The sequence below is a fragment of the Miscanthus floridulus genome, chromosome 17 (assembly GCF_019320115.1).
Source record: "Miscanthus floridulus cultivar M001 chromosome 17, ASM1932011v1, whole genome shotgun sequence".
In the NCBI taxonomy this organism is placed as follows: Eukaryota; Viridiplantae; Streptophyta; class Magnoliopsida; order Poales; family Poaceae; genus Miscanthus; species Miscanthus floridulus.
This window is the reverse complement of record NC_089596.1, coordinates 19,855,668-19,883,127: the sequence shown is the minus strand read 5'-3', so window position 1 is coordinate 19,883,127 and position 27,460 is coordinate 19,855,668. Positions and strand designations below refer to the sequence as shown.

Here is a 27,460-nt window from a genome sequence, read left to right as displayed (position 1 = left end):
CGCAAGAGGCAAGCAGCCCCAACAAGGGCTACCTGACCACTTCAACAAACTCATGGCCAGCCCGTGCACCAACCATGCCTACCCTGTCAAACACCTCTACAAGGACTATGAGCTCCTCAAACGTTTCCTCCAACAGACCGGTCGGCCAAAGGAGGGAGACGGCAAGGAGGCGGCGGCCAAGAAAGGAGGCACGACGGGCAAGGACGAGGATGTTTTCCCCGACCTAGACGAATGCATCATGATCTTCGGCGAGTTCGACGCCATCTGGTCCAAACGATAGCACAAGGTTCGCTATAGAGAGGCATACGCTGCCGAGATGGCCATCCCCTCCTTCCTCAGCTGGTCAGAATCTTCGATCACCTTCGATCAGAGGGATCACCCCCCCCCCACATCGTGAGACCGGGATGCTACCCGCTCATCATCGACCCCATTGTCCGCAAGAAGCGCCTTACTAAGGTGCTGATGGACAGAGGCAGTGGCCTCAACATCCTATACGTCGACACCCTTGATGACATGTGCATCCCCTGATCGGAGCTCCACCTGGCGGGCTCCCCTTTCACGGGGTAATCCTGGGAGCGCAGGCATACTCGCTCGGATAGATCGATCTACCCGTCACGTTCGGCAGCTGGGCCAACTTCCGCTCGAAGATCCTCACCTTCGAGGTGGTGGACTTTCTAGTGTCCTACCACGCCATCTTGGGGCGGCCATGCTACGCAAGATTCATGGCAATCCCCAACTACACCTACCTCAAGCTGAAGATGCTAGGACCAAACGGCGTCATCACCGTGAGTAGCGCCTTTTCGCACGCCCTCACGTGCGACCGCGCGCACTACGAGCTCGCCACCGTTGTCATCAACTCGTCCGAGCTCCCACAGCTTGGGGAGTCATCAGCTCTGGTAGTCCTAGACTGCAACAAACCAACTTCCTCGACGGCCTTCTATTTGCTCAAAGAAGCCAAGGCGGCAGGAATCGACCCTGCCAACCCAACCAAGACGATTTGGATCGGGACCCAGCTCCCGACCAAATAGGAATGCGAGCTCGTTGACTTCCTACGTGACAATCGCGATGTCTTCACATGGCAGCCCTTTGACATGCTGGGGATACCATGGGAGGTCACCGAGCACGCGTTGCTCCTTATCCCGGGCTCAAAGCCCACCAAGCAGCGTCTGCGTCGCTTCGACAATGAGAGGCGCAGGGCCATAGGTGAAGAGATCGCCAAACTCCTGGCAGTAGGATTCATTAGAGAGGTTTTCCACTCTGACTAGCTCGCCAATCCCGTTCTTGTCAAAAAGAAGACCGGGAAGTGGAGGATGTGTGTTGATTATACTGGGCTCAACAAGGCATGCCCAAAGGATCACTTTCCTTTGCCACGCATAGACCAGATAGTTGACTCCACCTCAGGTTGAGAGATCCTCTCCTTTCTAGATGCCTACTCATGCTATCACCAGATCGCGATGAAAGAATCCAATTGGCTCGTGACCTCATTCATCACCCCGTATGGTTCATACTGCAACATAACCATGCCTTTCGCCCTGAAGAAAGCTGGCACCACCTACCAAAGGTGCATGTAGCAATGCTTTGCCGACCAAATCGACTCGCTCGATTAGCCTGATCAAGTCGAGCGACTAAAACCAATAATTGCCGTCTATGTTGATGACATAGTGGTTAAAATAGCCAAAGCTTACGACCTGATCGTAGACCTGGCTGTGACATTCGTGAACCTCCGAAGGTTCAACATCAAGCTGAACCCCAAGAAATGTGTTTTCAGGGATCCGAAGGAGAAGTTGCTCGGATACATCATGTCCGAACGTGGCATCGAGGCCAACCCCAAAAAAATCACGGCCATTTCCAACATGGGCCCCATACGCAACGTCAAGGGTGTACAAAGGCTCACCGACTGTCTGGCTGCCCTGAGCCGCTTCATCTCCTAGCTTGGCGAACGGGGGATGCCGCTCTACAAGCTCCTCAAAAAGACGGATGCCTTTGTTTGGACTGAGGAAGCCCAACAGGCTCTGGAAAGCCTCAAAGCGTCCCTGACGTCGACCCCAATCCTCGTCGCTCCCGAATAGGGAGAATCCCTACTCCTGTACGTCGCGGCAAGCAACCATGTCATGAGTGCCGCCCTAGTTGTCGAAAGGGAGGAACCAGGACACCAGCTCAAAGTTCAGCGACCCGTATACTTCATCGAGGAGGTACTCACTGACCTAAAGGTCCGTTACCCACAGGTGCAGAAACTCCTATACGCCATGCTAATGGTGACCAGGAAGCTCCTACACTACTTCACCGACCACGAAGTTGCGGTCGTCACTTCATACCCACTCGGAGACATTATCCGCAACCACGACACCGCGGGACGAATCTCCAAGTGGGCGCTTGAACTCATGGTCCATGACATCAGATATACCCCTCGCACTGCTATTAAGTCTCAGGCCCTCGTGGATTTTGTCACCGAATGGACGGAGGCCTAGCTACCGACCCCGGACGTCACCCACGAGTACTGGACAATGTACTTCGATGGGTCTGTAATGGCACCCGGCTCAGGGGCAGGAGTGGTTCTAATCTCCCTGGACGAGAGTAGGCTCCGCTACGCCATCCGCATCCATTTTTAGCCTCAAACAACACCATGGAATACGAGGCCCTTATCAACAGACTGCGCATCGCCATCGAGCTCGGTGCTACGTGACTCTACGTTCGTGGTGACTTGGAACTGGTCATGGATCAGGTCATGAAGGAGTCCTCCTGCAAAAGCCCCCTCATGACAGCATACTGCCAAGAGGTCTGCAAGCTTGAGGACAAATTCCAGGGGATCGAACTGCATCATGTCCCTCGAAGGGACAACGACGCCACTGATTTTCTTGCAAAATTGGCCGCCAGATGGGATCCATCCCTGAGCGGGATCTTCATCAATGACATCCATGAGCTGTCCGCCCGCATCTCAGAAAGTCCGATCCAGAAACACCCCGATGCCCAGCCGGCGCTCGGGGGCTCCGATCTTAGTACCTCTATGACGACGTCACCCACGAACGTCGCCATATTGGCACTCGATCAAACCGACTGGTGAGTACCGCTACTCACCTACCTCCTCGAGGAGGTTCTCCCGCCTGAAAGAACCGAAGCCCGACGGATTGCTCGGCGCGCCAAGACCTTCGTCGCGCTCGGTGACGAGCTCTACAAACGGAGTCCATCAAGGGTACTCATGAAGTGTATCACCACCAACCAGGGGAGGCAGCTCCTCCTCAAGGTCCATGCCAGGATTTGCGAACATCACGTGACCCCACGGTCGCTGGTTAGAAAAACCATTCGCCAAGGTTTTTACTAGCCCACCACGCTACGAGATGCAGAGGAGGTCGTCCGCAAGTGTGAAGGATGCTAGTTCTACGCTCGGCAAACACATCTACCAGCATAGGAACTCCAAACCATCCCATCACCTGGCCATTCGTGGTCTAGGGCCTCAACATGGTGGGACCCCTCAAAAAGGGCCCAGGCGGTTTCACTCACCTACTCGTAGCAGTCGACAAATTCACCAAGTGGATAGAGGCCAAGCCCATCACAAACCTCCGCTCGGAAGAGGCGGTCAAATTCTTTCTCGACATTATCTACCGGTTCGGCATTCCTAACTGTATCATCACTGACCATGGAACCAACTTCATCGGAAAGAAGTTCCTAGACTTCAGTAATGGATATGGCATCAGGATCGACTGGGCCTCGGTTGGACATCCACAAACCAACGGTCAGGTCAAGCGCACCAATGGCATGGTCCTCTAAGGACTCAAGTCACGCATCTTCGATAGACTCAACAAATACGCTGGACGATGGGCGGCAGAGGTCCCAGCAATCCTCTGGAGCCTAAGAATGACCCTGAACCGATCCACAGGGTTCACGCCTTTCTTCCTGGCTTATGGAGCTGAGGCAGTGCTGCCCTCCGACCTTGACCACAACACCCCAAGAGTGAAGGCTTTCGACTGCGACCGAGCCGTGGAGGCTTAGCAAGACGCAGTCGACCTGCTCGAGGAAGCCCACGAGATGACCATCATCCGCTCCGCTCGCTATCAGCAAACTCTCCGTATGTACCACGAAAGAAAGATCAGGGGGAGAATCCTCAAAGTCAGCAACCTCGTACTCCAGAGGACCTAATCAACAAAGGAAAAACACAAACTCTATCCACCATGGGAAGGACCCTATACGGTGATTGAAGTAATTCGACCGGGCACCTACCAACTGGAGGACGACAACAGCAGCGCTATCACCAACACTTGGAACATTGAACAGGTACGTCATTTTCCCCCTAAAATTTGGTATTATCACTTTTTTAGTCAACACTTACTCCTGAAAAGCGCCCCGGCCCGAACAGTTTCAGCCCAGGTCGCTCGGGGGCTACATAAGGGCATAATACCAAATATTACCTACATAAGGGCATAATACCGAATATTACCTCTGTTTTTATTGTCACGTGGCAAAACAAAATTTCCCCCGAATGGAAGCACTTTTCCTTTCCTTTAACTGTCCTACGTAACTTTGTTCTCACTCCTAACCGAACACACCCCGCCATGACCTACGGCTACCAGCAGCCGAGCCCCGCGGGCCATGCCCAGGCTCTTAAAAAAGCTGCAGCCTACGGAACTAATGGGCAGGTGCGAAAAAGAAAGGACAAAAATAATAGCTATGCCAGGATAAAAACAAGGAACGGACAGTGATCCTGTCACAGAGAACAGGACTGATGTGTTCATTAATACAAAAACTGTTCACATAGGGGCTCACCCATGAACGACGAGCGCGGGTCCCGGTCAGCCATTTCTGACTGAAGCTCTCCAAACCCTGTCACTCAAGCCATCAAGGTGAGCATCTGTTCATGAATACAAAAACTGTTCACATAGGGGCTCACCCATGAACGACGAGCGCGGGTCCCGGTCGGCCATTTTTGACTGAAGCTCTCTAAACCCCGTCAGTCAGGCCATCAAGGTGAGCATGTGTTCATGAATACAAAAACTGTTCACATAGGGGCTCACCCACGAACGACGAGCGTAGGTCCCGGTCGGTCATTTCCGACTGAAGCTCTCCAAACCCCGTCACTTAGGCCATCAAGGCCATCAAGGGGCTCACCCACGAACGATGAGCGCGGGTCCTGGTCGGCCATTTTCGACTGAAGCTCTCCAAACCCCATCACTCAGGCCATCAAGGTGAGCATGTGTTCATTAATACAAAACTATTCACATAAGGGCTCACCCACGATTGACGAGCGTAGGTCCCGGTCGGACATTTCCGACTGAAGCTCTCTGAACCTCGTCACTCAAAGCCATCAAGGTGAGCACTACCAATCCCCTCTATTTCCTTACAATCATTTCATACATCCATACGCGCATTCATTCCATACGCCCAAACCTCCTGGACGATTCGGGCCCTAAACTGCCTGGGGCTCGGGAACTAAGCATCGCACGTGCAGCGAAATGCATCACAATGTTTCGTGTTGCGTCACGAAGCGGCGGTTGCCTCATTCGACATGAGCAACCAACAGAGGTAGGGGAGAAAAATGTAGATGAGCCCCGTACAGCCCTCGCCCGGTCAGGTAGACCGGGTCATCTCAACCTTCTCGTTTGATCCTAAACCTCTCGCCAAACCCATAGAATCTCCATCGAGGGAAGGCCGTTAGGCCACCTGGGTCGGTCTCTGAAACGACCCAGGCATCTGCCAGGTTGCAGGTATAGGAGTAATGGAATGTCATAAGAGGGCTATGCCGACCCCATCATTAACCACGGACCCGGATTCCACTCGATCACACCTGTTAGCGAACTCACCGAGCACGTCACTCGAGCCCGAGCGATCGGGACAAGCGACAAAACTCAGCCCCTCTGGTTGTGAGGAACCGAGGATGGGGGTAACGCACACAACTCACACCGACCCCTACTAAGGCCCAACAGGGCTCGGGGGCTCAAGACAAAAAGCCTAGGACTACGACCCCGAACTCGCCCCTTCCGACTGCGCTCCAAAAACCCTGGGTTTGCGACCCCGATCTCGCCCCATCCGGCTACGCTTCCGACTGCACTCCAAAAAACCTAGGTTTGCGACCCCGATCTCGCCCCATCTGGCTACGCTTCCGACTGCGCTCCTAACATCCGGGTCTGCGACCCTGATCTCGCCCCACGACTTCGACTCGCTCGATCCCACGGCGCGCATCGACGCCAGCATCAGTGAGCTCTGTCTCATCCAAAACACGACTCCAACTCGCTCGATCCCATGGCGCGCATCAACGCCAACATCAGCGAGCTCTGTCTCATCCAAGACTGACTCCCTCGCTCGATCCCATGGCGCGCATCGATGCCAGGATCAGTGAGCTCTGTCTCGTCCAAAACATGACCCCGACTCGCTCGATCCCATGATGCGCATCGACGCTAGCATTAGTGAGCTCTGTCTCGTCCGAGACTGACTCCCTCGCTTGATCCCACGACGCGCATCGACGCCAGCATCAGTGAGCTCTGTCTCATCAAAGACTGGCTCCATCGCTCGATCCCACGGCGCACATCGACACTAGGATCAGTGAGCTCTGTCTCGTCCAAAACACGACTCCGACTCGCTCGATCCCACGGCGCCCATCAACGCCAGGATCAGTGAGCTCTATCTCGTCCAAAACATGACTCTGGCTCGCTCGATCCAACGGCACGCATCGACGCCAGCATCAGTAAGCTCTGTCTCGTCCAAGACTGACTCCCTCGCTCAATCCCATGGCACGCATCGACGCAAGGATCAGTGAGCTCTGTCTCGTCCAAAACATGACTCCGACTCGCTCGACCCCATGGCACGCATCGATGCTAGCATTAGTGAGCTCTGTCTCATCCAAGACTGACTCCCTCGCTCGATCCCACGGCGTGCATCGATGCTAGGATCAATGAGCTCTGACTCATCCAAAACTAACTGCCTCACCCGATCCCACGGCGCGCATCAATGCCAGGATCAGTGAAGCTCTGTCTCGTCCAAAACTAACTGTCTCACCCGATCCCACGACACGCATCAACGCCAGGATCAGTGAAGCTCTGTCTCGTCCAACGCCAACTGCCTCACCAGATCCCACGGCGCGCACCGACGCCAGGATCAGTGAAGCTTTGTCTCGTCCAAAACCCTTGACTGACTCCCTCGCCCGATCCACGACGCGCACCGACGCCAGGATCCACAAGCTCCCTCTCATACAATCTCTCAAAACAAACTAAAAAACCGCCCCGGCTGCACAACGACGCCTTGGGCGACAAAACTCCATCTCAAAATAAAAAAACTCCCCCACTAAACAACACCGAAACCCCCCCAGACGGTTCTACCCGAACCACCCGGGGGGATCGGGGGCTCCACCCATGGGTGCGCTCGCGTGCACCCGCTGGCAAGACAAAAATCTCCCGGACGATTCTACTCGAATCACCTAGGGGCTCGGGGGCTCCTGTCGGGTTCATGAACCTAGGGTCCATAGGGGACCGGCTTCCACGCCAAGGCTCGACCCAAGAGTCTAAAGCGACAGGCCGGAAGGGCGGCCCAGTCATCGACCGGAAGGTCTAGCCAAAGAGGAACAACGCCCGCTCGACGGCTACTTTGGCCCATCTCTTCGACCGGAGCGTTCGCTTCGACTCCAGCCGCCTCCGGATGGCCTCTCCGATCGGAAGACTTGGCCCAAAACATTACTTCCGACTTCGACCCCGCGTCTCCAACCTGGGTTCGTAGGAACCCTGCTCACCGCTCTTCTCTGACCGGCGCACTCAGAGCCGACTGGAGCCATCCGACCGGGGACGCTCGCTCGATGGGAACCAGAAGACGTGCGGAGAAAAGTAAGGCTAGGCTCACAAGTCAAAATCACTGTACCAGGGACCATACCCTGCACGGAACAGTACTCTGCAGCCCCCCTGACACAAACAGTATTGTAGGCGCCGACATCTCCCTTTATAGTATTGTAGGGGCCGCTAAAACTCCCATACCGTAAGGCCCTCCACGTGCCTCTAGGCATCGATAGCGGTACGGGCGCCAGGATTTACCGTACCGGGTGAATATAGCGAGACTCCTCACATGCCTCTAGGCATCAAACAGTATTTGTAGGTACCGACGTCCACCATCCCTGAAAAAGGCAGCACGACCTCTCTGACATTCTACAGTGATATCAACAGTGTTGTAGGCGTCTACTATTATCTTGTACCCGCCGGTGTGGGCAACAAGGCTCGATAGGCATGGGCAATAAGGCTCGATAGCATACGCACCCTCACCCTCTCACTTGTAAAGACATCCCCTTTATCTATAAAAGGGGACGTGCCCCCTCCAACAAAAGAGAGAGCCCTTCTTGAAGATAACAAGCGCCGATCAAGTTCACTAGCTTACGACCACAGAATCACCGGGTTCAGACTCTAAGCACACGCTTGAACACTTAGCTCATAGCGTAGGTCCTGTCGCTCTTGGCCCTTCCGACCAGAGCCGACCGGACCTTCTGTTCACCCCTTCTTCCTCCTTCTCGTTTGTAACCCCACTACGAACTTCGAGCACCTAGGCTCAGGAATAAAGTCACTGACCGACCCAAACTGGACGTAGGGCACGTTGTCTGAACCAGTATAAATCCTATGTCATTGAGTGCTAGGCCACCTCCGATCACAACGTACGACAAAACTACAAATATTCACTAGTTGGTCACTTTCTGCACCGACAGGTTGAGTGCTCGGATTTTAAAATCGAGAGATACAAGTCTGGACAACAAGCAGAGGGATATCAAATTCCAGTAAGCCTGTCGACTTTCACGAAAATTTCTCTTATGGCACTACTAGCGTCCGGACATCCGGACACCCGCGTGCACTCCATTTCGCACGCTCCATGCGGGGTCTATGCCACCCGAGCGACAAGAGGGGAAGGAGGCGGCACCTCCCATTCAGAAGGACCTGGCTACGGCGTGTATATCCCTACCGGTGCCGGGAGGACACACCAAGACGATGCAGCAGAAGACGAGGAGGAGAAATGCAATACCTGATCTGCTTTTTAAACATCCAAATACAACAGTTGCAACATACGTTATGCTTATGAAACACTTGAAAAGAACACCTGAAAACACTTAAAAACCATTGTAAACATACGCAACATCCAAATAAAACACATATAACGTTTGTGTAGAACATATACAACATCCAGATAAATATACTTACAACATGCATCCGGAAAACACAGATGGAACATTGGTAACAGACCTTTGCAACATACGTGTACAACTATTATAACATATGTAACATCTCGATCTACTTTTACAACATCCATCTGAAACACTGGCAACATACATCTGAAACACTCGAAACATACGTTTGTAACCTACACTTTCAGCAAAACATAGCAGCTAGGCGGACAGAGCACGACACAACGGGATCCCAGTTATGTGATCACGGTGGAAAAGGAGGATGGCATCGGACGTACGGCTATGCGCCCCCAACGATAGGACGCACGCGGTGGAGGCGACAGCAGCAATCATGACGCTGAAATACACGATATTAAAATAGAGTAAAAGTTTCACACTAGAGAACACTCTGAAGAACGTGTATCGGACAATTTACCGAAAATGAGACAACTCTGTCACGCAGGACACACATGACCTTCAGATATTTCTATCTATGTGCATGTTTTGTCGTTCACATCAAAGCTGCAAGAATATGAGAATTAATAAATGCGATCGCAGAGTGAGGATTTCACATCTCTGAGACCTTCAGGAACCTCGATCTGTTAAGTTTCTCAACAGTGAACTCTGACTACATCCGCCACTTTGTCCTCGGTTGTGCAAGTCATTGCAGTATTCTGGCTTTGATGAGGCTAGCAGCTTAGCACACCGTTGACAACTTGCCCCTCATTCAGTTCAGGCAACTTTTCAGGTTATACCATGACAACTGGAACAAAAGACGTCTGAAAACTTGCGGCAAACGTTCAGACACTAGTTCTCAGGGAAATCATGCTTATTCCTCTAGCTCCTCAAGATTTCCATTGGACAAATACATGAGCAATGCTGCCAATGAAAGAATCTGGATCAGTGGTTTGACAGTCATTGGAGCTGACCTTCATGCACCACATATCAACATTACTCTTTCTTGAGTTCTCAGTCACTGTCCCAACTTTCATCAGTATTTTTCTTCATTTTACCAACCTTGCCATCGTTTCTCCTGTTGTCATCACTGTCCTCACTACTGCTGTGGAAACTTGGGAAATTCACCTTTGGGGCTCTTGAGTTCGTTTCCTCCCCCTTATAATCTGACTCCCACAGGTCATCATCTTCGGTGCAACTCATCACCGTTGCTGCCTCTGAACATAGTGCCATCGGAACCATCGACTGAATTCCCTGGAATCCGATTGGAACCTCTGAATCCCCCAGGAATGGAATTCTGCCTGCCACTGGATGTGCTCTTCTCATTCCTCATACTTTTGAACTGTCGAGGATGAACATCAGATGCGTCTATATCATTGTCGAGTCCAAGAACATTATCACTGTCGTCACCAGAGTCCCATTCTCCACCTGATGCCTCGATCTCACTATCATAATCCCACCTCCTTGCATCTGATGTTCTTTTGTTGTTGTTATTATCTCTCCTATGCCTTCCCTGGCCTCTATTGAGAACATCTGAGTTGCCATAGCTTCTACTGAAACCCTTCCCCTCGCCCACTTCTCCCCTAGGAACAAAATCCTGTGTCCGACTGGATCTGTTCTTCTCGTTCCTCATGCTTCCAAATCGTCGAGGATGCTCATCAGTAGAATCTCTATCATTGTCGAAGCCCAGAGCATTACCCCTGTCATCACCAGAGTCCCATTCTTCACCTGATGCCTCGAACTCGCTATCATCATCCCACCTCCTTGCATCTGAAGTCCTTCTGTTGTTGTTATGCTCTCTCCTATATCTTCGCTGTCCTCTATCCTCATAATCTGAGTTTTCATAACTTCTGTTGAAACCCCTCCGATCACCTATATCTTCCCTCTCCCAATATCGCATTCTTGAAGATTCTTCTTTCTCTGCGGCCTCTTCTTCCTCCCATTGCTTTTCTGCTGCACTTTCTATCTCTGAAATGAACCTGTCAAGCTCCTCCTGGTCACTATCTTCAGATGGTTCATCACGTGGTTCTTTTATTTCAGAAGTCCCAGCAGAAGGTTGTGCATCCCCACGGAAAATATAGGGAGTACCTTGCTGCTCATCTATGGCTCAGAAGAACATAGAGGCAACACGCTGGATGCTGGCCATAGCAACTGGGTCCTCTGGATTGATACCCTTACGACGGAGTTGAGTTTCTATTGTCTTGATGTTTAATTTCTGTGATTCAAGTGCTTGTTCAAATCTAGCCTTGAATAATGCCTGCAACAAGAATACTTGTATCAAGCCCCATGAGCCATAACAAAGAATAAACAATGTAACTAAATTATTCAGTAATTAAAAGTCTTCTTAATACACAGATTGCGAGAAAAAGTCTTGCAAAGATGGAGATAATCGATTTGATGGGAAAGAAGGATACTCCATTGGAGTTAACCATATGAAACCTAAACAAACCAGTACTCTAGGAATTGGTTATTCACAAATGCCATACAGAGTACATGCGTTATCCAGAGCAAGTGGTAAGTAGAATGGAAATAGCAAGGAAGTGCTAACTGAGACAGACACATCAGTTGCAAGTGACTGACCTTCCTTTTGGTAAGTGTATTGAAAGGTATAAGGTTCTTTGGTTGACGGTAGTTTCTTCCTCGAAACATGATGATTGTTTTGGTATTATGAATGTTGATCACTATTGCACCACTCAATCTTGTCAGCATTGCTGCCATTTCCTTAATTTTTTCCTTTGGGAAGTTGTCACAACAAACTTGTACCGTCTCATGGAATTTCCAGTGCATATGCATGTTTTGAACAACACCTCCAAAGACTCCACGAACTCCAACAGGCACATAGTTTCTATTTCTGAATCCAATCTTCTTGTAGGCTTGTAGTTGCTCTGCCGTTAACAGCTCAGGATCATGACGAGGAGCTGGTAAGTCTGGTAGCTCATACTTCTTGAGCTTCTGTAGGAGCAAAGCCACTTTTTTCTTGGCCTAGATAAAAGGAAATCGAGAATATGATAAGTCAAGGACTTTGCTACTAAAAGAATAGACCAAAGACAATAGACGATGTAGTTTACCTAGATTCTCATGATATATCTGGAAATTACTATTTTTTATTTTTAACAGGTGTGCCAGCTCAGCTAGTGTTAAGCACCCAATCATTATACAAATAAGCCATATATTTTTTGTTATTTATTGACACTGATTTTTCTTCAAGCCTAAAAGAATGCAAGCACTGTGTTCAGTACATAAGAAATGCTCCATAGGGCTTCAAATATGCCATGATATATGCACGACATACATATTAGCACATAATTTTTGGATTTGAAAACCTTATAAATCATGGGAACTGTATCAAGCTTAAATATGTGTACAAAAGGTGTGGTTGACTTTACAATCTTCTATGTTAGCTATTTGATTCCTTCTGATAAACAGAGCAAAACCCCCAAACAATATAGCTGTATTCACTATTTTCTGGGATCAACAATTACTTGTGCCAGTACCTCAATACCAATAGTTTTTCTTTAACATTACACCCTACATTCCCGATTCCTCTCCATAAATCATATAGAGAGCAACACTTTCAACAAAAAAAAAAAAAAAAACATAACAATTCAACGAATCGCGTCCCACTTGGAAGAGGCGGGTCACTACTGATTTTCACGACGGAATGAAAAACGGGGGGCAATTTGGGGCCTCCTTACCCTGCGCAGGTTGTAGATGAGCTTCTCGTCCTCGGTCATGAGCTTCTTCCTGAGCTTGACGGCGCGGCGGAGCTCCCGCTGCGTGCGGCCGGTCTCCCTCGCCATCCGCTTCTCCACCTTGCTCCGCATGCTCCTCCCCTTGGTCGACATCGCCCGCCGCCACGCGCCGTCGGCTCCCGCTCCCGCCGCCGGCAGCCCCGCGGGCGCCGGAGCGGAGCCCGAGGCCGCGGCCACCGCCTCGCCCCTCGCGGCGAAGCGCCCGGAGCTGTCCCGCCGCAGAAACACAAACGCGCGCGCGTCAACAGAGATCGAGAGGGATGGGGGGAGAGCCGGTGCTGCTGTTCCGGAGTCGAGGGAAGGGGCGGAACGCACCTGCGGCGGAGCGACGGCGAGGCTGCCCGGAGGAGGCCCCGGAGAACCCACATGGCTGGTTGGGCGCCCCCGCCAACAACGGCGGTTGTGGGAGCTCTTCTGGAAGGCGCCGCCGCGTCGGGGCGGAGGCGAGGTGGGTTTAGGAGGCGGCGGCGCGATAAACCCTGGCCTGGTGGTGGGGACGGCGGGGGTGGGTTGGGCTGTTGCCGCTGTGCGGGTGCGGCCCGGGGGAGCAGGAGCTTGATTGGCCGTCGGATGTGAGGGGATGTCCCTGAGCCGTTCGATCTGATGGGTCAGGACAACGGCGCGGCTGCAACTGCAATGCAAAAATGCAGTCACTGTGGCAGTGAAACCCAAACTGAAGCTCTCCTGGGAAACAGCTTTCAAGGAAACTGTGAAAGCCTTTTGAACCAGCACTATAGAAAAGGCAGAGGCTGCGAATTCAGGCCTCGTTTGGTTCATACAAGAAATGGAGAAAAAACATACGATTGAGAATCCTATAGGAATTGCTATTGTTCATGACCTTTTTTTCTTCTTCTAAAAATACTGTTTATGCCTTTGGTTTACATGAATGGAGCATAGGAATAGTGTAGAAAATTTCCCTTTCAGTACTATTCTTGAGGAAAACTATAGAAAATTGAGCATCTACTCAAATCTCTTGGTAAAAATCCTACGTTTTTTTCCTATGAATGCTGTTTTTTAGAAAAACTATAGGAAATTTAGCATCCACTCAAACCTCTGGGTAAAAATCCAGCGTTTTTCCCATGATCCGTCCAAATGATCACTCCCTTCAAATCCTTGTGTTTTTTTCAATCGCGTGTTTTGCAATTGCATTCCTGTGTAATTACTATAATTACTATAATAATTTTTCTATTCCTGTGTTTCAAAGGGGGCATCAAAGATCTTTTTTGTTTGGTGACTATAATGAAGTTGGGATTTAAATACTAACTTCAATTCAAAATAATATTGCAATGCCAGATATTTGCGCGTAGCTAGGATGAGAATGCAAATGCATTTCTTTTTCTGAAGGGCTCTGCTTATAAGAAAGACGAATATTCAGGCATGCATGAGAACTGAGAACGCATTTTTCATCGACAGAAGAGAAATCTAATTTGCTAAAGAAAATAAAAAGAGAAATCTAACAAGTGTGCTATCGCCTATCAGGCCCTGCAGCCTAGTGCATACATTGATGAAACCGGCATTGCTAATTTGCTATCACTGAAACTACAACAGCAACTTCCAAGGAAAGAGCTTAGAGACGACCACGACGACGACTAACCAATTTTCTCGTCGTCTTGTTGCTGCAAACCATATCCAGTTATCCCTATGTGGAAGAACTCACTCCACGATGTGTGGATAGAATCCTAGAACTGCCTCGTCCACGAACTAGAATTTCCACCGAGCTGAGCTGAGCAAGAAACCAAGAACACAGACGCGCACACTCTGGGTTTCCTTCCTGCTTCCTTTGCTTGCTTGGTTGCGTCCATGGCGGAGGTTGCAGCGTCACCCATCACCACCAGGCTCCTCAACCATGGCTTTGCCCTTCTCGGCTTCGACGAGAGCTGATGCGGCAACGGGCCGAGAAGATCCCTCCCGGACAGCGGGATCGTCTGGAGCAGTGGGCGAGGAGGCTCAAGTCCGCCTTCTACGACGCCGAGGACATCCTTGACGTCGCCGACTATCACCGCCTCGAGAAGCAGGTTACGAGTCCACCTAGCTAATAGCTATAGTAGAATTGCAATTCCAGATTTGATAATCAAAACTCTCTGAAACTGAAAATCAAACAGTTAGAATAATCTCTGTTCAGAAAAAAAAAATGAAACTAAGGCAAGAATAATCAGATGATGCACTTAGCAACTGTTGCATAACTTTTTTCGCACTCTAGTTTATCAATACCACAGCATCCAAATGTCGTCTAAAACTTAAGTGTCAGTGTGTAACATTTCAATCGTTTCATGCAGATCATGCCTCAGTCGGGAACCAAGTCAGCAATAACTATAAACCGTGTGAAACAAATCACCTCTGGAAAAAACAGAAAACTGAAGAATGCTCTAAAGAAGTTGGAAAACATAATTGAAGAAGGGTCTCAGCTTTTGTCACCGCTGGCTAGCACCATTACTAGTGGTAGCAGTAGCAATGACATATCAGATCCTGCAAACAGCGCAGCCAGGATTGCCACTACTTCATCTGTGACAGGTTTCATAATTGGTAGAGACAAGGAACGTGATGACATAAGAAGGATGCTCCATGAAAGTGTTTGCGAACCAGCCTCCAGTAACAGCAAGTGTTATTCAGTGATTGGTATCTACGGTATTGCTGGTTCTGGGAAGACAACACTAGCACAACATGTTTGTACCTTTGAACGAACAGAGTGTTAGATAATCTACTGTTTCCTTATGTGAACACACAGTAAGAGAAGGCGGTGTCGAAAAGGCTACTTGTTGTGGTACTGTAGCCGCTGTAAAGGCAGACGCCGAACGGCTCACCTGCTAGACTGTAGCCACATGCAGGGACAGGCGCAAAAGTCAGTCCTGCTGTGTTATCTAGTCACTGTTGCAGCAGAGCAGTTGTACTAGGACTAGATGGATAGAGTTGTATAAATAGTTCGTCACTGCAACTCAGTAAATAGAGTTCAGATTTGCCATCTCCTATACAGGGCTTCGGGCAACGCTGGTGTCTCTGGTTGTGTGTGTATGCTCTGTTCTCGCTCTTCTTCTACCTCTAGCCATAGTGTGTGGTCGGACAACGCTTGTTCGTGATCGGCATAGCTAGTGGGTGCTCGGCAACACTAGCGGGTGCTCAGCAAGACTGGTGAGTGGTCAAATCATCTGAGCCGGTGATCCTGTAGGCCAACAAGTGGTATCAAAGCCGTACAAGCGTCGTCGCCGAACTAACTGCTGGTGATAATGAACGATTCGGAAATGGACAACAATAGTGGCACTGCTGTGACTGTCCAACCACGACCGGAGGTCGTTGTTCGCACGGTACGGGAGGTCGGAGGCACCAGTTGGCCGACGCTGAACCGAACCAACTATGGAGAATGGTTGGTGATCATGAAGAGCTCAGAGCCCGACGGCTCTAGAATGCTGTTGACAAAGGCACCGACAATGAGAAAGATGACATGTCAGCGTTGGAGGCTATCCTCGCTGCTGTATCGGCGGAGTACAGGGAGCCGTTGGGGGCGAAAAGCTCTGCCAAGGAGGCGTGTGAGGCTATTGCGGCGATGCGCGTCGGTTCCGACCGGCGACGGTCCAGCTTCTGAAGCAGGAGTACGCCAACCTTAAGTTCAAGGATGGTGAAACGGTGGACTTCTCCCTCCGCCTGCAGACGCTGATCAGCAAGCTGAAGAGCCACGACGTCACCATCGACGAAGAGGAGGCGGTCTCCAAGTACCTACACTCTGTGCCGGCAAAGTACATCCAGATCGCTCTCTCCATAGAGACGATGCTGTACTTGTTCACCCTCACCATTGAGGATGTGACAGGCCGTCTGTGGGCGGTGGACGGGCGCCTAGAGCAGGCGACAGCAACGAAGGACATCGGTAAACTGCTGCTGACAGAAGAGGAGTGGGCTGCTCGGAGAAACTCCGGGAAGGCAGTCTCCTCCAACCACGGTGGCGATGGCAAGCGCCACGCCAAGGCTTCTTCGGAGAAAAAGAAGCAGGTTGACCCCAACGCCTGCCGGCGCTATGGGAAGACGGGCCATTGGGCACGGGAGTGTCCAAATCGCAAGCAGAAGAAGAACGCTGAGGCTCATCTGGCGCAAGCTGATGATGAAGATGAGGCCAATATCCTGATGGCGATGTTCTATGCACTGCACGACATCGAGGTCGAGGAGAGGGAAGAGGCGACGATGGTGGAAGGACCTAGGAAGGCCCTGAAGACTGTCAATCTTGATGAACCACACGCCCAAGTCCACCTCGGATGTGTGGGCGCTGACCAGGAGCAGCGGTGGTATCTGGACTCTGGTGCCAGCAACCACATGACGGGCTCAAGGCATCCTTCTCCGAGCTCGACGACGATATTACCGGTACAGTGAAGTTTGGTAACGGCTCAAGGGTGGCAATCCAAGGGCGTGACAACATCATCTTTAGGTGCCAGAACGGGGAGCACCGCGCGCTAACGGATGTATATTACATCCCGCAGCTGCGCTCAAGCATTATCAACATTGGTCAGCTGGATGAGCGCGGTAGCGAGGTACTGATCAAGGATGGAGTCCTTAGGATCAGGGACTGGGAGCAGCGACTTCTCACCAAGGTGAAGAGGTCCCTAAACCGGTTGTACCTGCTTGACCTAAAGGTAGAGCAGCCCGTGTGCCTGGCAGCAAGGCACACCGAGGAGCCATGGCTGTGGCATGCCCGTTTCGGACATCTCAGCTTCGACGCGCTTGGTCGGCTGAAGAAGATGGTTCGAAGGCTACCCCACATCAAGCATGGAGGCGAGCTGTGTGACAGCTGTCTACCTGGGAAGCAGAGGAGGCTACCATTCCCAAAGGCGGCCAAGTATCACACGAAGGACGCTCTCGAGCTCGTCCACGGTGACCTCTATGGGCCGATCATGCTAGCTACAAACGGTGGTCGGTGGTACTTCCTCCTGCTCGTGGATGATTGCAGTCGCTATATGTGGCTGCAACTCCTGACGAGCAAGGATGAAGCGGCGACGGCGATCAAGAAGTTCAAGATGCGCGCGGAGGCCGAGAGCGGCTAGAAGCTCCGAGTGCTGAGGACTGATCGCGGCGACGAATTCACTTCGGTGGAGTTTGTTGAGTACTGCACGGATCAGGGTGTGGTGCGACACCACACCGCGCCGTACTCACCACAGCAGAATGGCGTGGTGGAGCGACGAAACCAGACGGTGGTCGGCATGGCTCGATCCATGATGAAGGCCAAAGGCATGCCGACAAGGTTCTGGGGTGAGGTGGTGACCACTACGGTGTTCATCCTCAACCGCGCTCTGACCAAGGCCCTGACGAGCAACACGCTATTCGAAGCTTGGTATGGACGCAAGCCGAGCGTGTCCTTCCTCCGAACATTCAGCTGCATCGGCCACGTCAGGAAGATGAAGCCGATCCTCACCAAGCTGGAGGACAGGAGCACACCGATGGTGTTCCTGGGCTACGCGGAGGTACCAAGGAGTATCGGCTCTACGACCCTCACGGAAACAAGGTACTTGTCTCACGCGACATCGTGTTCGATGAGAAGGCGGCTTGGGACTGGAGCAGTCCGAGCACAGGGGAAGCTGGTGGCTTCACCAGCACCTTCGCCGTCGAGCACCTGGTCATCCACGGTGGTGGAGACGCTTGGGAAGAGGTGCTGAGCACTTCGAGAGGAGTGCCGAGCACTCTAGCGGCAGAGCTGAGCACTCCTAGGGCAGTGCCGAGCACTTCGGGAGGGATGCCGAGCACTCCGGGAGGAGTTCTGAGGCACTCCTGGAGGGATGCCGAGCACGCTAGGAATAGTGCCAGGAGGTTCTGCAATGGTGGCGACTACTCCAGGATGGGTGCCGAGCACTCTCGTAGCGGAGCCAAGATGTCTTGCAGTGGTGCCAACCACTCCTAGACTGAGGCTGAGCACTCCTACAGTGGTGCCAAGCACTGCAGGAGTAGTGACAAGCTGTCCAGTAGTAGTGCCGAGCACTGCAACCAGGGTGCCGAGCACTCCGGTGGAACAGGGAACTCCATCGACGCCGATCGAGTTCGCCTCACCTCCAAGTGACATCACTAAGTTCGTGGATGCCTTCCACGAAGGTGAGGAGGTGTGGTTCCGCATGCTGGACAACATCGTCGGCGGCACAGGGCCCTCAGGCCTAGCAGGTAGGCTGCTCAATGACCCAGAGCTGCTGCTCGTCAGTGAAGAGGAACCACCCATGTTCGCGCTGGTCGAGCGCGATGGAAACTGGCGACGGATGATGCTGAAGGAGATGAAGGCGATCGAAGAGAAACGAGACATGGTAGCTCATCGATCCACCTCCAGGATGCCGTCCGATCAGCCTGAAGTGGGTGTATAAGGTCAAGCGGGACGAGCTCGATGCTATTGTCAAGCACAAGGCGTGACTTGTCGCCCAAGGCTTTGTTCAACATGAGGCATCAACTTCGAGGAAGTCTTTGTGCCGGTAACGTGCATAGAGTCTGTCTATTTGCTACTAGCCTTGGCAGCAGCAAAGGACTGGCGCGTCCATTACTTGGACGTTAAATCGGCATTCCTCAATGGTGAGCTGGCGGAGACGGTCTTTGTCAGGCAACCTCCAAGTTTCGCCGTCAAGGGAGAGGAGCATAGGGTGCTCCGACTACGCAAAGCGCTCTATGGGCTGTGGTAGGCTCCACGAGCATGGAATGCCAAGCTTGACACCACGTTGGGTGAGCTTGGGTTCCAGCGGTGCGCAACCGAGCTAGCACTACACACGCGGCGACGGGGGAAGGAGGAGCTCATCGTCGGCGTGTATGTGGATGACTTGATCGTCACCGGCGCGCGTACGGAGGACATCAACAGCTTCAAGCGCGATATGGTGGCTTATTTTCGAATGAGCGATCTTAGCGCACTCTCCTACTACCGCGGCATCGAGGTGAGACAGGGGAAGGAGGGACTCACGCTCGGTCAGAGCGCGTATGCCTCGAAGCTGTTGGAGCGGAGCGGCATGGCTGAGTGCAAGCCATGCGTGACTCCAATGGAGGAGCGGCTGAAGCTGATGAAGGCTAGCACCGCGGCAAAGGTAGATGCAACACTCTACCGGAGCATCATCGGCGGTCTGCGCTACCTAGTCCACATGAGGCCGGACATTGCGTTCACCGTGGGCTACGTCAGTCGCTTCATGGAGGATCACAGAGAGGATCACTAGGTTGCGGTGAAGCGGCTACTGCACTACGTCAAAGAGACGGTGGATCAGGAGATCATCTTCCCCAAGACCGGCGGGAGTAGGTTGCACCTCACTTTGTTTAGCGATGCAGACATGGCGGGGGACATCGACGGACGACAGAGCACCTCTGGCGTGCTTGTCTTCCTCGAGTCGGCTCTAATTTCATGGCTGTCGCTAAAACAGAAGGTGGTGGCGCTATCTACGTGCGAGACAGAGTACGTAGCGGCGGCCACTGCGGCGTGCCAAGTTGTGTGGCTGCGCCGGCTGCTTGGCGAGCTGACCGGTGCGGAAGCTCACCCACTAGCACTGATGGTGGACAACCAACCCACCATCACCCCTCGCGAAGAATACGGTTCTGCACGACCGGAGCAAACACATCAACGTGAAGTTCCACTTCCTCAGGGACTGTGTCGATGGAGGGCAGATCGTCACCGAGTTCGTCGAAACTGGTCGGCAACTCGCGGACGTCCTCACCAAGCCGCTCGGACGTCTTCGACTCACAGAGCTGAAGTAGATGATCAGCATGGAGGGGGTACAAGGGGTAGCAGTAGGATTAGGGGAAGAATTGTTAGATAATCTACTGCTTCCTTGTGTGAACACACAGCAAGAGAAGGCGGCGCCGAAAAGGCTCCCTGCTGTGGTACTGTAGTCGATGTAGAGGCAGACGCCGAACGGCTCACCTGCCGGACTGTAGCCATATGCAGGGACAGACGCAGAAGTAAGTCCTGCTGTGTTATCTAGTCACTGTTGCAGCAAGACAGTTGTACTAGGATTAGATGGATAGAGTTGTATAAATAGTTCGCCACTGCAACTCGGTAAATAGAGTTCAGATTTGCCATCTACTATACAGGGCTCCGGCCAACGCTGGTGTCTCTGGCTATGTGTATATACTCTACCTCTAGCCATAGTGTGTGTGGTCGAACAACGCTTGTTCGTGGTCGGCATAGCTAGTGGGTGCTCGGCAATACTAGCGGGTGTTCGGCAAGACTGGTGAGTGGTCAAATCACCTGAGCCGGTGATTCTGTAGGCCAACACAGAGAACTATTTTAAACCTATCATGTGGATTCAGGTTAATCAGATTTTCAGTGTGCATGGAATTTATCGTCAGATGCTTGAGCAGCTTTAGAGGAGCCATGCCATGACTACAGTAATCTTGACACCCTACAGATGAAGTTAGAGGAATCACTGAGAGGCAAAAGGTTCCTGTTAGTCTTGGATGATGTATGGACTGCGAAGGATGACAAAGATGAATACCAATTGGATCAGCTACTTTCTCCGCTTGAGGTCGGGAATACAGGGAGTAAGGTCCTGCTCACGACTCGATTTGCCGATGCAGCTAAGTATCTACGTTGTCATAGCCCTATCTTAATACCTGACTAGAACGAGATGGATTTCTTCCACCTTTTTATGCATTATGCACTACATGACACAAATCTTGGTGACCAAGAATCAGAAACTTTTAAGATAATAGGCGGAAAGATTGCAAAAAAACTGAAGAGGTCACCATTAGCAGCAAGAGTAGTAGGAGCACAACTACGTAAACAATTAAAAGCTACCATTTGGAGAAGAGTTGAAGATCATGACTTGTTGACAGATACCATGGGAGCTCTATGGTGGAGCTATCAATACCTTGATGAGCATGTTAGGAGGTGCTTTGCATATTGCAGCATATTTCCCCAAGGATACAAGTTTGGACGTGCTGAGTTAGTTGGCTTATGGATGACAGAAGGCTTTATAAAAACTACAGGTACTGTTGAGCAAATGGAATATATAGCACATGGCTACTTTGATGAACTGGTGTCATGCTCATTTATGCAAACGGGAAAATACACAAATAGCACCAATGAGAACGAGTGGGTTACTACTCATGATCTTCTGCATGAATTGGCTACCGTGGTTGCTGGAAATGATTGTACCCGAATTGATGGCAGTGAGATGAAACAGTTCCCTCCTGATGTTCGCCATCTTTTTGTGAGGTTGAACGAACCAATGAAGTTTACCAAGCAGATTTGCAAATTAGAAAAGTTACGCACATTAATCATTACTAGCATTGAAGGTCTGACTATAATAACCATACAAGAATTTGAGGGAATTTTGAAAAAGTTAAAGAAATTGCGTGTTGTGCATGTGCCTCTACAAGGCAAAATGGTGAAGATCCCTGCCTGTATTTGTGACTTAAAACATCTACGTTCTCTCACCATCAATGCCTTCACCAACAGTTTGTACAGTCAGATACATTTGCCAAGACATTTTGATAAACTATATCATCTGCAGACTTTAGAGCTCCAGGGTGAAGGTTTTTTTAGAATTCTCCAACGTGAAGAACATGAGTAGCCTGAATAGCTTGAGACACGTCAAGAACTCTGGACATCGTTTATTTCATTTTTCTAAGGTTTCATGTTTTCCTGGGGTTGCGGAGATGAAATCACTTCGAGAATTGAGTGACTTTAGAGTGAGGAAGGAGAAGGGGTATGAGTTGCAGCAGCTGGAGGGACTAAATCACCTTTGTGGCAGACTGAGAATCAGTGGCCTTGAAAATGTGGAAAGCAAGGAGAGAGCACTAGAAGCCAAGCTATCTGACAAGAAGTACCTGACAACATTATACTTGAATGGCCATTGCAGCCGTCTAGTCAACATCCAGACCTCGAAGCGGAGGTAATTGAGGGCCTCTGCCCACCGTCACAGCTAACAAAACTAGTAATATATGGCTACAGAGGATGGAAGTGCCCAAGCTGGTTGGAACAAAAGTTTAGTAGCCTACGATGCCTAGAACTCGAGCATTGTGTTAACCTTGAAGCTCTCCCTAATATCAGTGAGCTTTTCATTCACCTTGATGAGCTTAGACTATTGCTCTTCACAAGCTAAAGAAGTTGCCAAGACTTCCAGATAGCCTGAAGAGCCTAGCCACTCATATCTGTGAGGCTATAATTGAGACATGTGTGGAAGATGTGAAGCTGATGAGGTCACTTTTCAACGAATGAGTGTCTCAAATAGAGCCATCCTTGCAGATTACAGTACATCCTGAGGAGATACATCGGTTCGCTCAAGAGCAGCCTGAAAGATTTGACGCAATCTTGCGCAGCATTTTTGGAAGCACATGTGCTAGTTTTCCTGCTAGGTTTATCCGAGGCCAGATAACGGAGGAAGATTACTCCCAATTTCTGTGTCCTGCGTCATTAGATTCCCTCGTTATCTCATATTGTGTCATCACTGACACCGTCCTCCATAACTGGTGGAGACGTTCTGCATCCCTAACTTGGTTGACCTTAATGTATCTTCCCTTTTTCAGAGCAATCCCTTGTGAGGTGATGATGTCTCTAACTATGCTTCAGACTCTCAAAATCATTGATTGTGCCCAATTTACTTGTTTGCAAGGCCTAAATTATCTCATCAGCCTGCAACACCTCACCATCATGAAGTGTCCCAACCTTCTTATGACCCTTGAAGAGGCCGAAAAGGTACAATGTATTGTTAGGATCACTGTTGATGGCATACCCCTTGTGCCACGTCTGCTGTCAAGAAAAGGCATCTCATCTCTACGGATTCTTAGTATTGAGCAATCGAATGAGCTGAGGGAAGAAGAAATCCTGCAACAGTTTCCTTCTCTAGCAACGCTTTACTTTGATTGGTGCCAGTGGAGCAGCTTGCCGGAGAATTTGGGGACCCTGCCACAACTACAGAATTTGTTTTTGCGGTGGTGCCCAAATGTTCAGTCACTTCCAACTCTGCCCGTATCTCTACAGTCTTTTATACTTCATGACTGTGACAAGTCATTCATGAAGAGCTGCCAAACGGCTGATGATCCAAACAGGCAAAAGATTACTCATGTTCGCACAAAACAATTTATTCAGGGTAATAATGTCTCTCGGGCATGGATGCACCTTTTCTCTTAGCCTTTCAAAACTCTAGCCAAGGACCAGAGCTTGACATTGGTTCCGAAAGTGGCGGAAGTTTGCCTTTGCCTGTTGTGCGAACTGTGTGCTACTATCTCGCAGGATGTATGGTAATAATATGTTGATTTGTTTCCATCTTGTGCATTGGAGAATTATTCAGACTGTACGGTGTCCGTGCTAACGCTACGGCTTCATTCAAGGATTACATGGAAACAACCAAGTAACGATTTTTTTTTCCAGAGTTCAACTTTCACACAATTGTATATGACCATGTATATACAACCCGGGAAACACTTACACGTAACCAGGCATAATAAAGTTATTTCTCGCATTAACCATATAATTTACAATATGCCTAAGTCCTTAAACATGTCTTAGAGATCTTCATGGCCACTTCATGCAAACTTCATCCCAAATAATCAAAGATACCGTACCAAGCTTCTTAAAGTAGATATAACTTCTTAAAGTAACTCTATAATTCACTTTTGATAAATGAAAGAAAAAATTGTATTTGATCTTTTTTAAAATTAAATAGTAAATATAGTCGTAAATATATGTGCGCAGCCACGATGGATATTTATCTTGTTGTAACCGTGTCCAGATATTTGAGAATCTAAATGACTTTACATAAGAAACTTTTCGACTCCAAAGTTACAGAACAACAACTTTCCTATAGAACATGTCAACATCTCATGATGTTTAGAAAAAAATAATTTTAATTTCAAAATTCATGAATTTAAAGCGGGACTCTAAACAATTAAAATAAAAAAACTTCTCAACTATAAAGTTGTTGATCTTATCGAGAGCTACTATGTAGATATAAAGTTTATCTTTATCCAAATTTATATAGAAAAGTTATGAATTATTTTTTGTGACACTATTTTGAGAGATGGGTAGCTTGAGGCGTCTGTATTTAAAAATCGATTGTTAGAGAAGGATAGAATGTCAGTCTCTATTAATATCTATTTTCACAAACATAACATCTTAAGATGATCGCCTTAGAACCTCTATCTTTATAAGTAATTTTCAGATGCAGGTATTTACCTAGCTAGATGCTGCCTGGCTATTTATGGAGACGCTGCCTCCTAAAATGATTTTTGTGGCAGGGAACTTCTCTAACTTTAACCATGTATTTTTTTTGAAAAAGTATATTAACATCTACAAGTTGAAACAGATACATCATCATGACATATTTTCGTGGACAATTTAATGACATTATTTTATCTTGTAAATGTTATTGCGTTTTTGTATGAACATGAATAAAGTTTGAGCAATTTAACTTAGCATAAAGGTAAACTGTGTTATAATTCGAAACGGAGGAAGTAATACATACAGGTACGTAATCTCCGGACTCCAGCAAGTGCATGGAAAACTTAAGAAACATATTCATCGAAACTGATCGAAATTGTGCAAGTGAGTTTCCACATTCGCACGAAAATCTCACTCGTTCTGGAACATATTCATTAGAGACTCAGCAAGACCTGCCACAGCGGCGGCTCCCTCAACGGCTTGAGCAAGACCTCCCACAGATTTGTCGCCCAGCGACGACTCCTTTTCCTTGCTGCTGCTGCTGCTGCTGCTGGTGGCAGCGGTGATGGTGGTGGTGGTGGTGGCAGAGGGCCTGGCGCCGTGCAGGCACTCGATGTGAATGTCGAAGTTGCACAGCCCGCAGCGGTAGACCCAAACGAAACAGAGCTCGCGACACGCCGCGCATGTTCCCACGTCGGGCAAGGCGGTCAGGCTGTGATCCGGGTGCAGCATGCTGCTCATGGTCTGCGGCAGGCGCGAGCACCGCGGGGGCACGCCAAACCCGCACGGCGCGCAGTGGTATGGGAAGACGCCGGCGGGGACTTCCTCGCGGCACAGGTCGCAGATGCGCCGCCCGTCGTCGTCGGTGCGGGCGAGGGTGAGGTCGTGCCACGGGTGCGCGAAGAAGGAGCTAAGGGTCTGCGGGTACTTGGCGCACTCCTCGTGCAGGTCGAAATCGCAGAGGCGGTGGTGGCAGTTGTAGCCGCTGCCGGTGAGCTTCTCCCCGCACAGGTCACAGAAGCGTGGCAGGTGGTACTTCGTCCTCAGCTTGAGCTCGTGTTGGGGATGGGAGAAGTGGGCTACCGGCATGGCCATGGCGTGGATTCGTCCTCAGCTTGAGCTCGTGTTGTCTTGACTCACTTCCATTGGTTTTTATTTTATCGTAGCCTGCGGGATGTGTGAGGCGTACGTTGAAGCCTGGGCGAGAGAGATCCAAATAACACCATTGGCCATCGGATCAAGTTGAAGCCTGTAAGAAAGAATTAGTAGCCATAGATTTTAATGATACGGTAATTCTGTGTACAATTTCGTTGATGCACAATTGTTGTAATCTCTCAGCGGGGGACTTTTTTTTGAGATCTAGTACAGTTTTGATTGGTCCATTATAGTAGAGATACTGACAAGAAATTGTGCACTAATGGTTGTGCAAATATTTCTTGCTGTTGTTCATTTACAGTACGGGTTGCCGTTTGTAACTCACACTCACACATCGGAGTTGAAATTTTTTTTGTATGAAATAGTTTAGCTTGTGTATAAACCAGGAAAGGTTTGCATGTTCCAAACCCAGCACATGGTGAAAAATTGTATGGGATACTCGCTCATATCCCCTGGACCCAAGCGGTAAGAAAAGGGGAAAAAACATTCTATGTGTATTGTATAGGTGAACCCGCAGAAATACGCAAGTGTCAGAGATCTCTGCGACCGTGTCGAAGGAGGGGAGGGATGGGGGCAGGGCGCACCTGCGGCGGAACGACGGCGAGGCTGCCCGGAGGAGGCCCCGTAGAGCCACACGGCTGGTTGGCCGCCGCTGCCGCCGGCAGCTCTGGGAGCGTCTGGAAGGCGACGCCCCGGCGAAGGCGAGGTGGATTTCGTTTCGGCGGCGGCGAGGCAGCGGGTGAGGAAGCAGGAGTCTGACTGGCCGTCTGATGCGAGGTGGTAGGCGTTGAGCTGTCAGATCTAACGGCTGAATGGGGAGGTGGAAATACAAAATGCTTGAAAACAAATATCAAGTAAAATCCTGGAAAACAATGGGGTGGACCAAAATATTTCCATAATGCCCCTCCGTCTGAAAATAAACGAAAATGCTACAAAAGGTCCGACCTCAGTGATTCCCTCCGGACAGATACGTGGCGTGACGTGCACGATAACTATGCCTTTTTCCATGCTCATTTTCATGTCTCTTATTCTCATCCGAACGTCGTGCCTCACTTCGCTCGCTGCTGCGGCGTTCTCCCACTGTACCCCCGACCCTGCGCCCGCTCGCTCGCTTGCTCCTCGTTCCTGCGCCATCGCGTGCCCTACCTACGCCGCTCACTCCTTACCCCCACCCGTCGCGCGCCCCACCTGCACCTCGCTCCTCGCTTCGGCCATGCACCGTGCCGCTCGCTCCCTCTAGTATCGCGCACCGCCCGCCAGGCGGAGCCAAGACTGGTGCTGCTGGAGCTGGATGGTGGTGGTGCTCGCGCGCCGCCGGATCCCACCCCGATGACCTAAATCGACCGGCCCTAGCCTTCTCCCCTATGTTGCAAATGTATGTTTCAAGTGTTTCAG

At 50.3% G+C, this 27,460-nt stretch overlaps 1 protein-coding gene and 2 pseudogenes across 1 annotated transcript; 1 reads left to right on the top strand and 2 right to left on the bottom strand.

The window, feature by feature from the left end:
* Window positions 1-9,153: 9,153 nt before the first annotated feature.
* LOC136518496 (CRM-domain containing factor CFM9, mitochondrial-like) lies at window positions 9,154-13,288 on the bottom strand (annotated as a pseudogene).
* A 981-nt stretch (window positions 13,289-14,269) lies between these two features.
* LOC136518420 (disease resistance protein RGA2-like) lies at window positions 14,270-15,780 on the top strand (annotated as a pseudogene).
* A 9,410-nt stretch (window positions 15,781-25,190) lies between these two features.
* LOC136518419 (protein VACUOLELESS GAMETOPHYTES-like) lies at window positions 25,191-26,819 on the bottom strand. Its single transcript, XM_066512077.1, has 2 exons — window positions 26,650-26,819; window positions 25,191-26,159 (listed from the first exon to the last, which is right to left on the bottom strand). The coding sequence occupies exon 2, from the start codon at window positions 26,003-26,005 to the stop codon at window positions 25,322-25,324; it is 684 nt and encodes a 227-aa protein (XP_066368174.1). The 5' UTR covers window positions 26,006-26,159; window positions 26,650-26,819; the 3' UTR covers window positions 25,191-25,321.
* Between the last annotated feature and the right edge of the window lie 641 nt (window positions 26,820-27,460).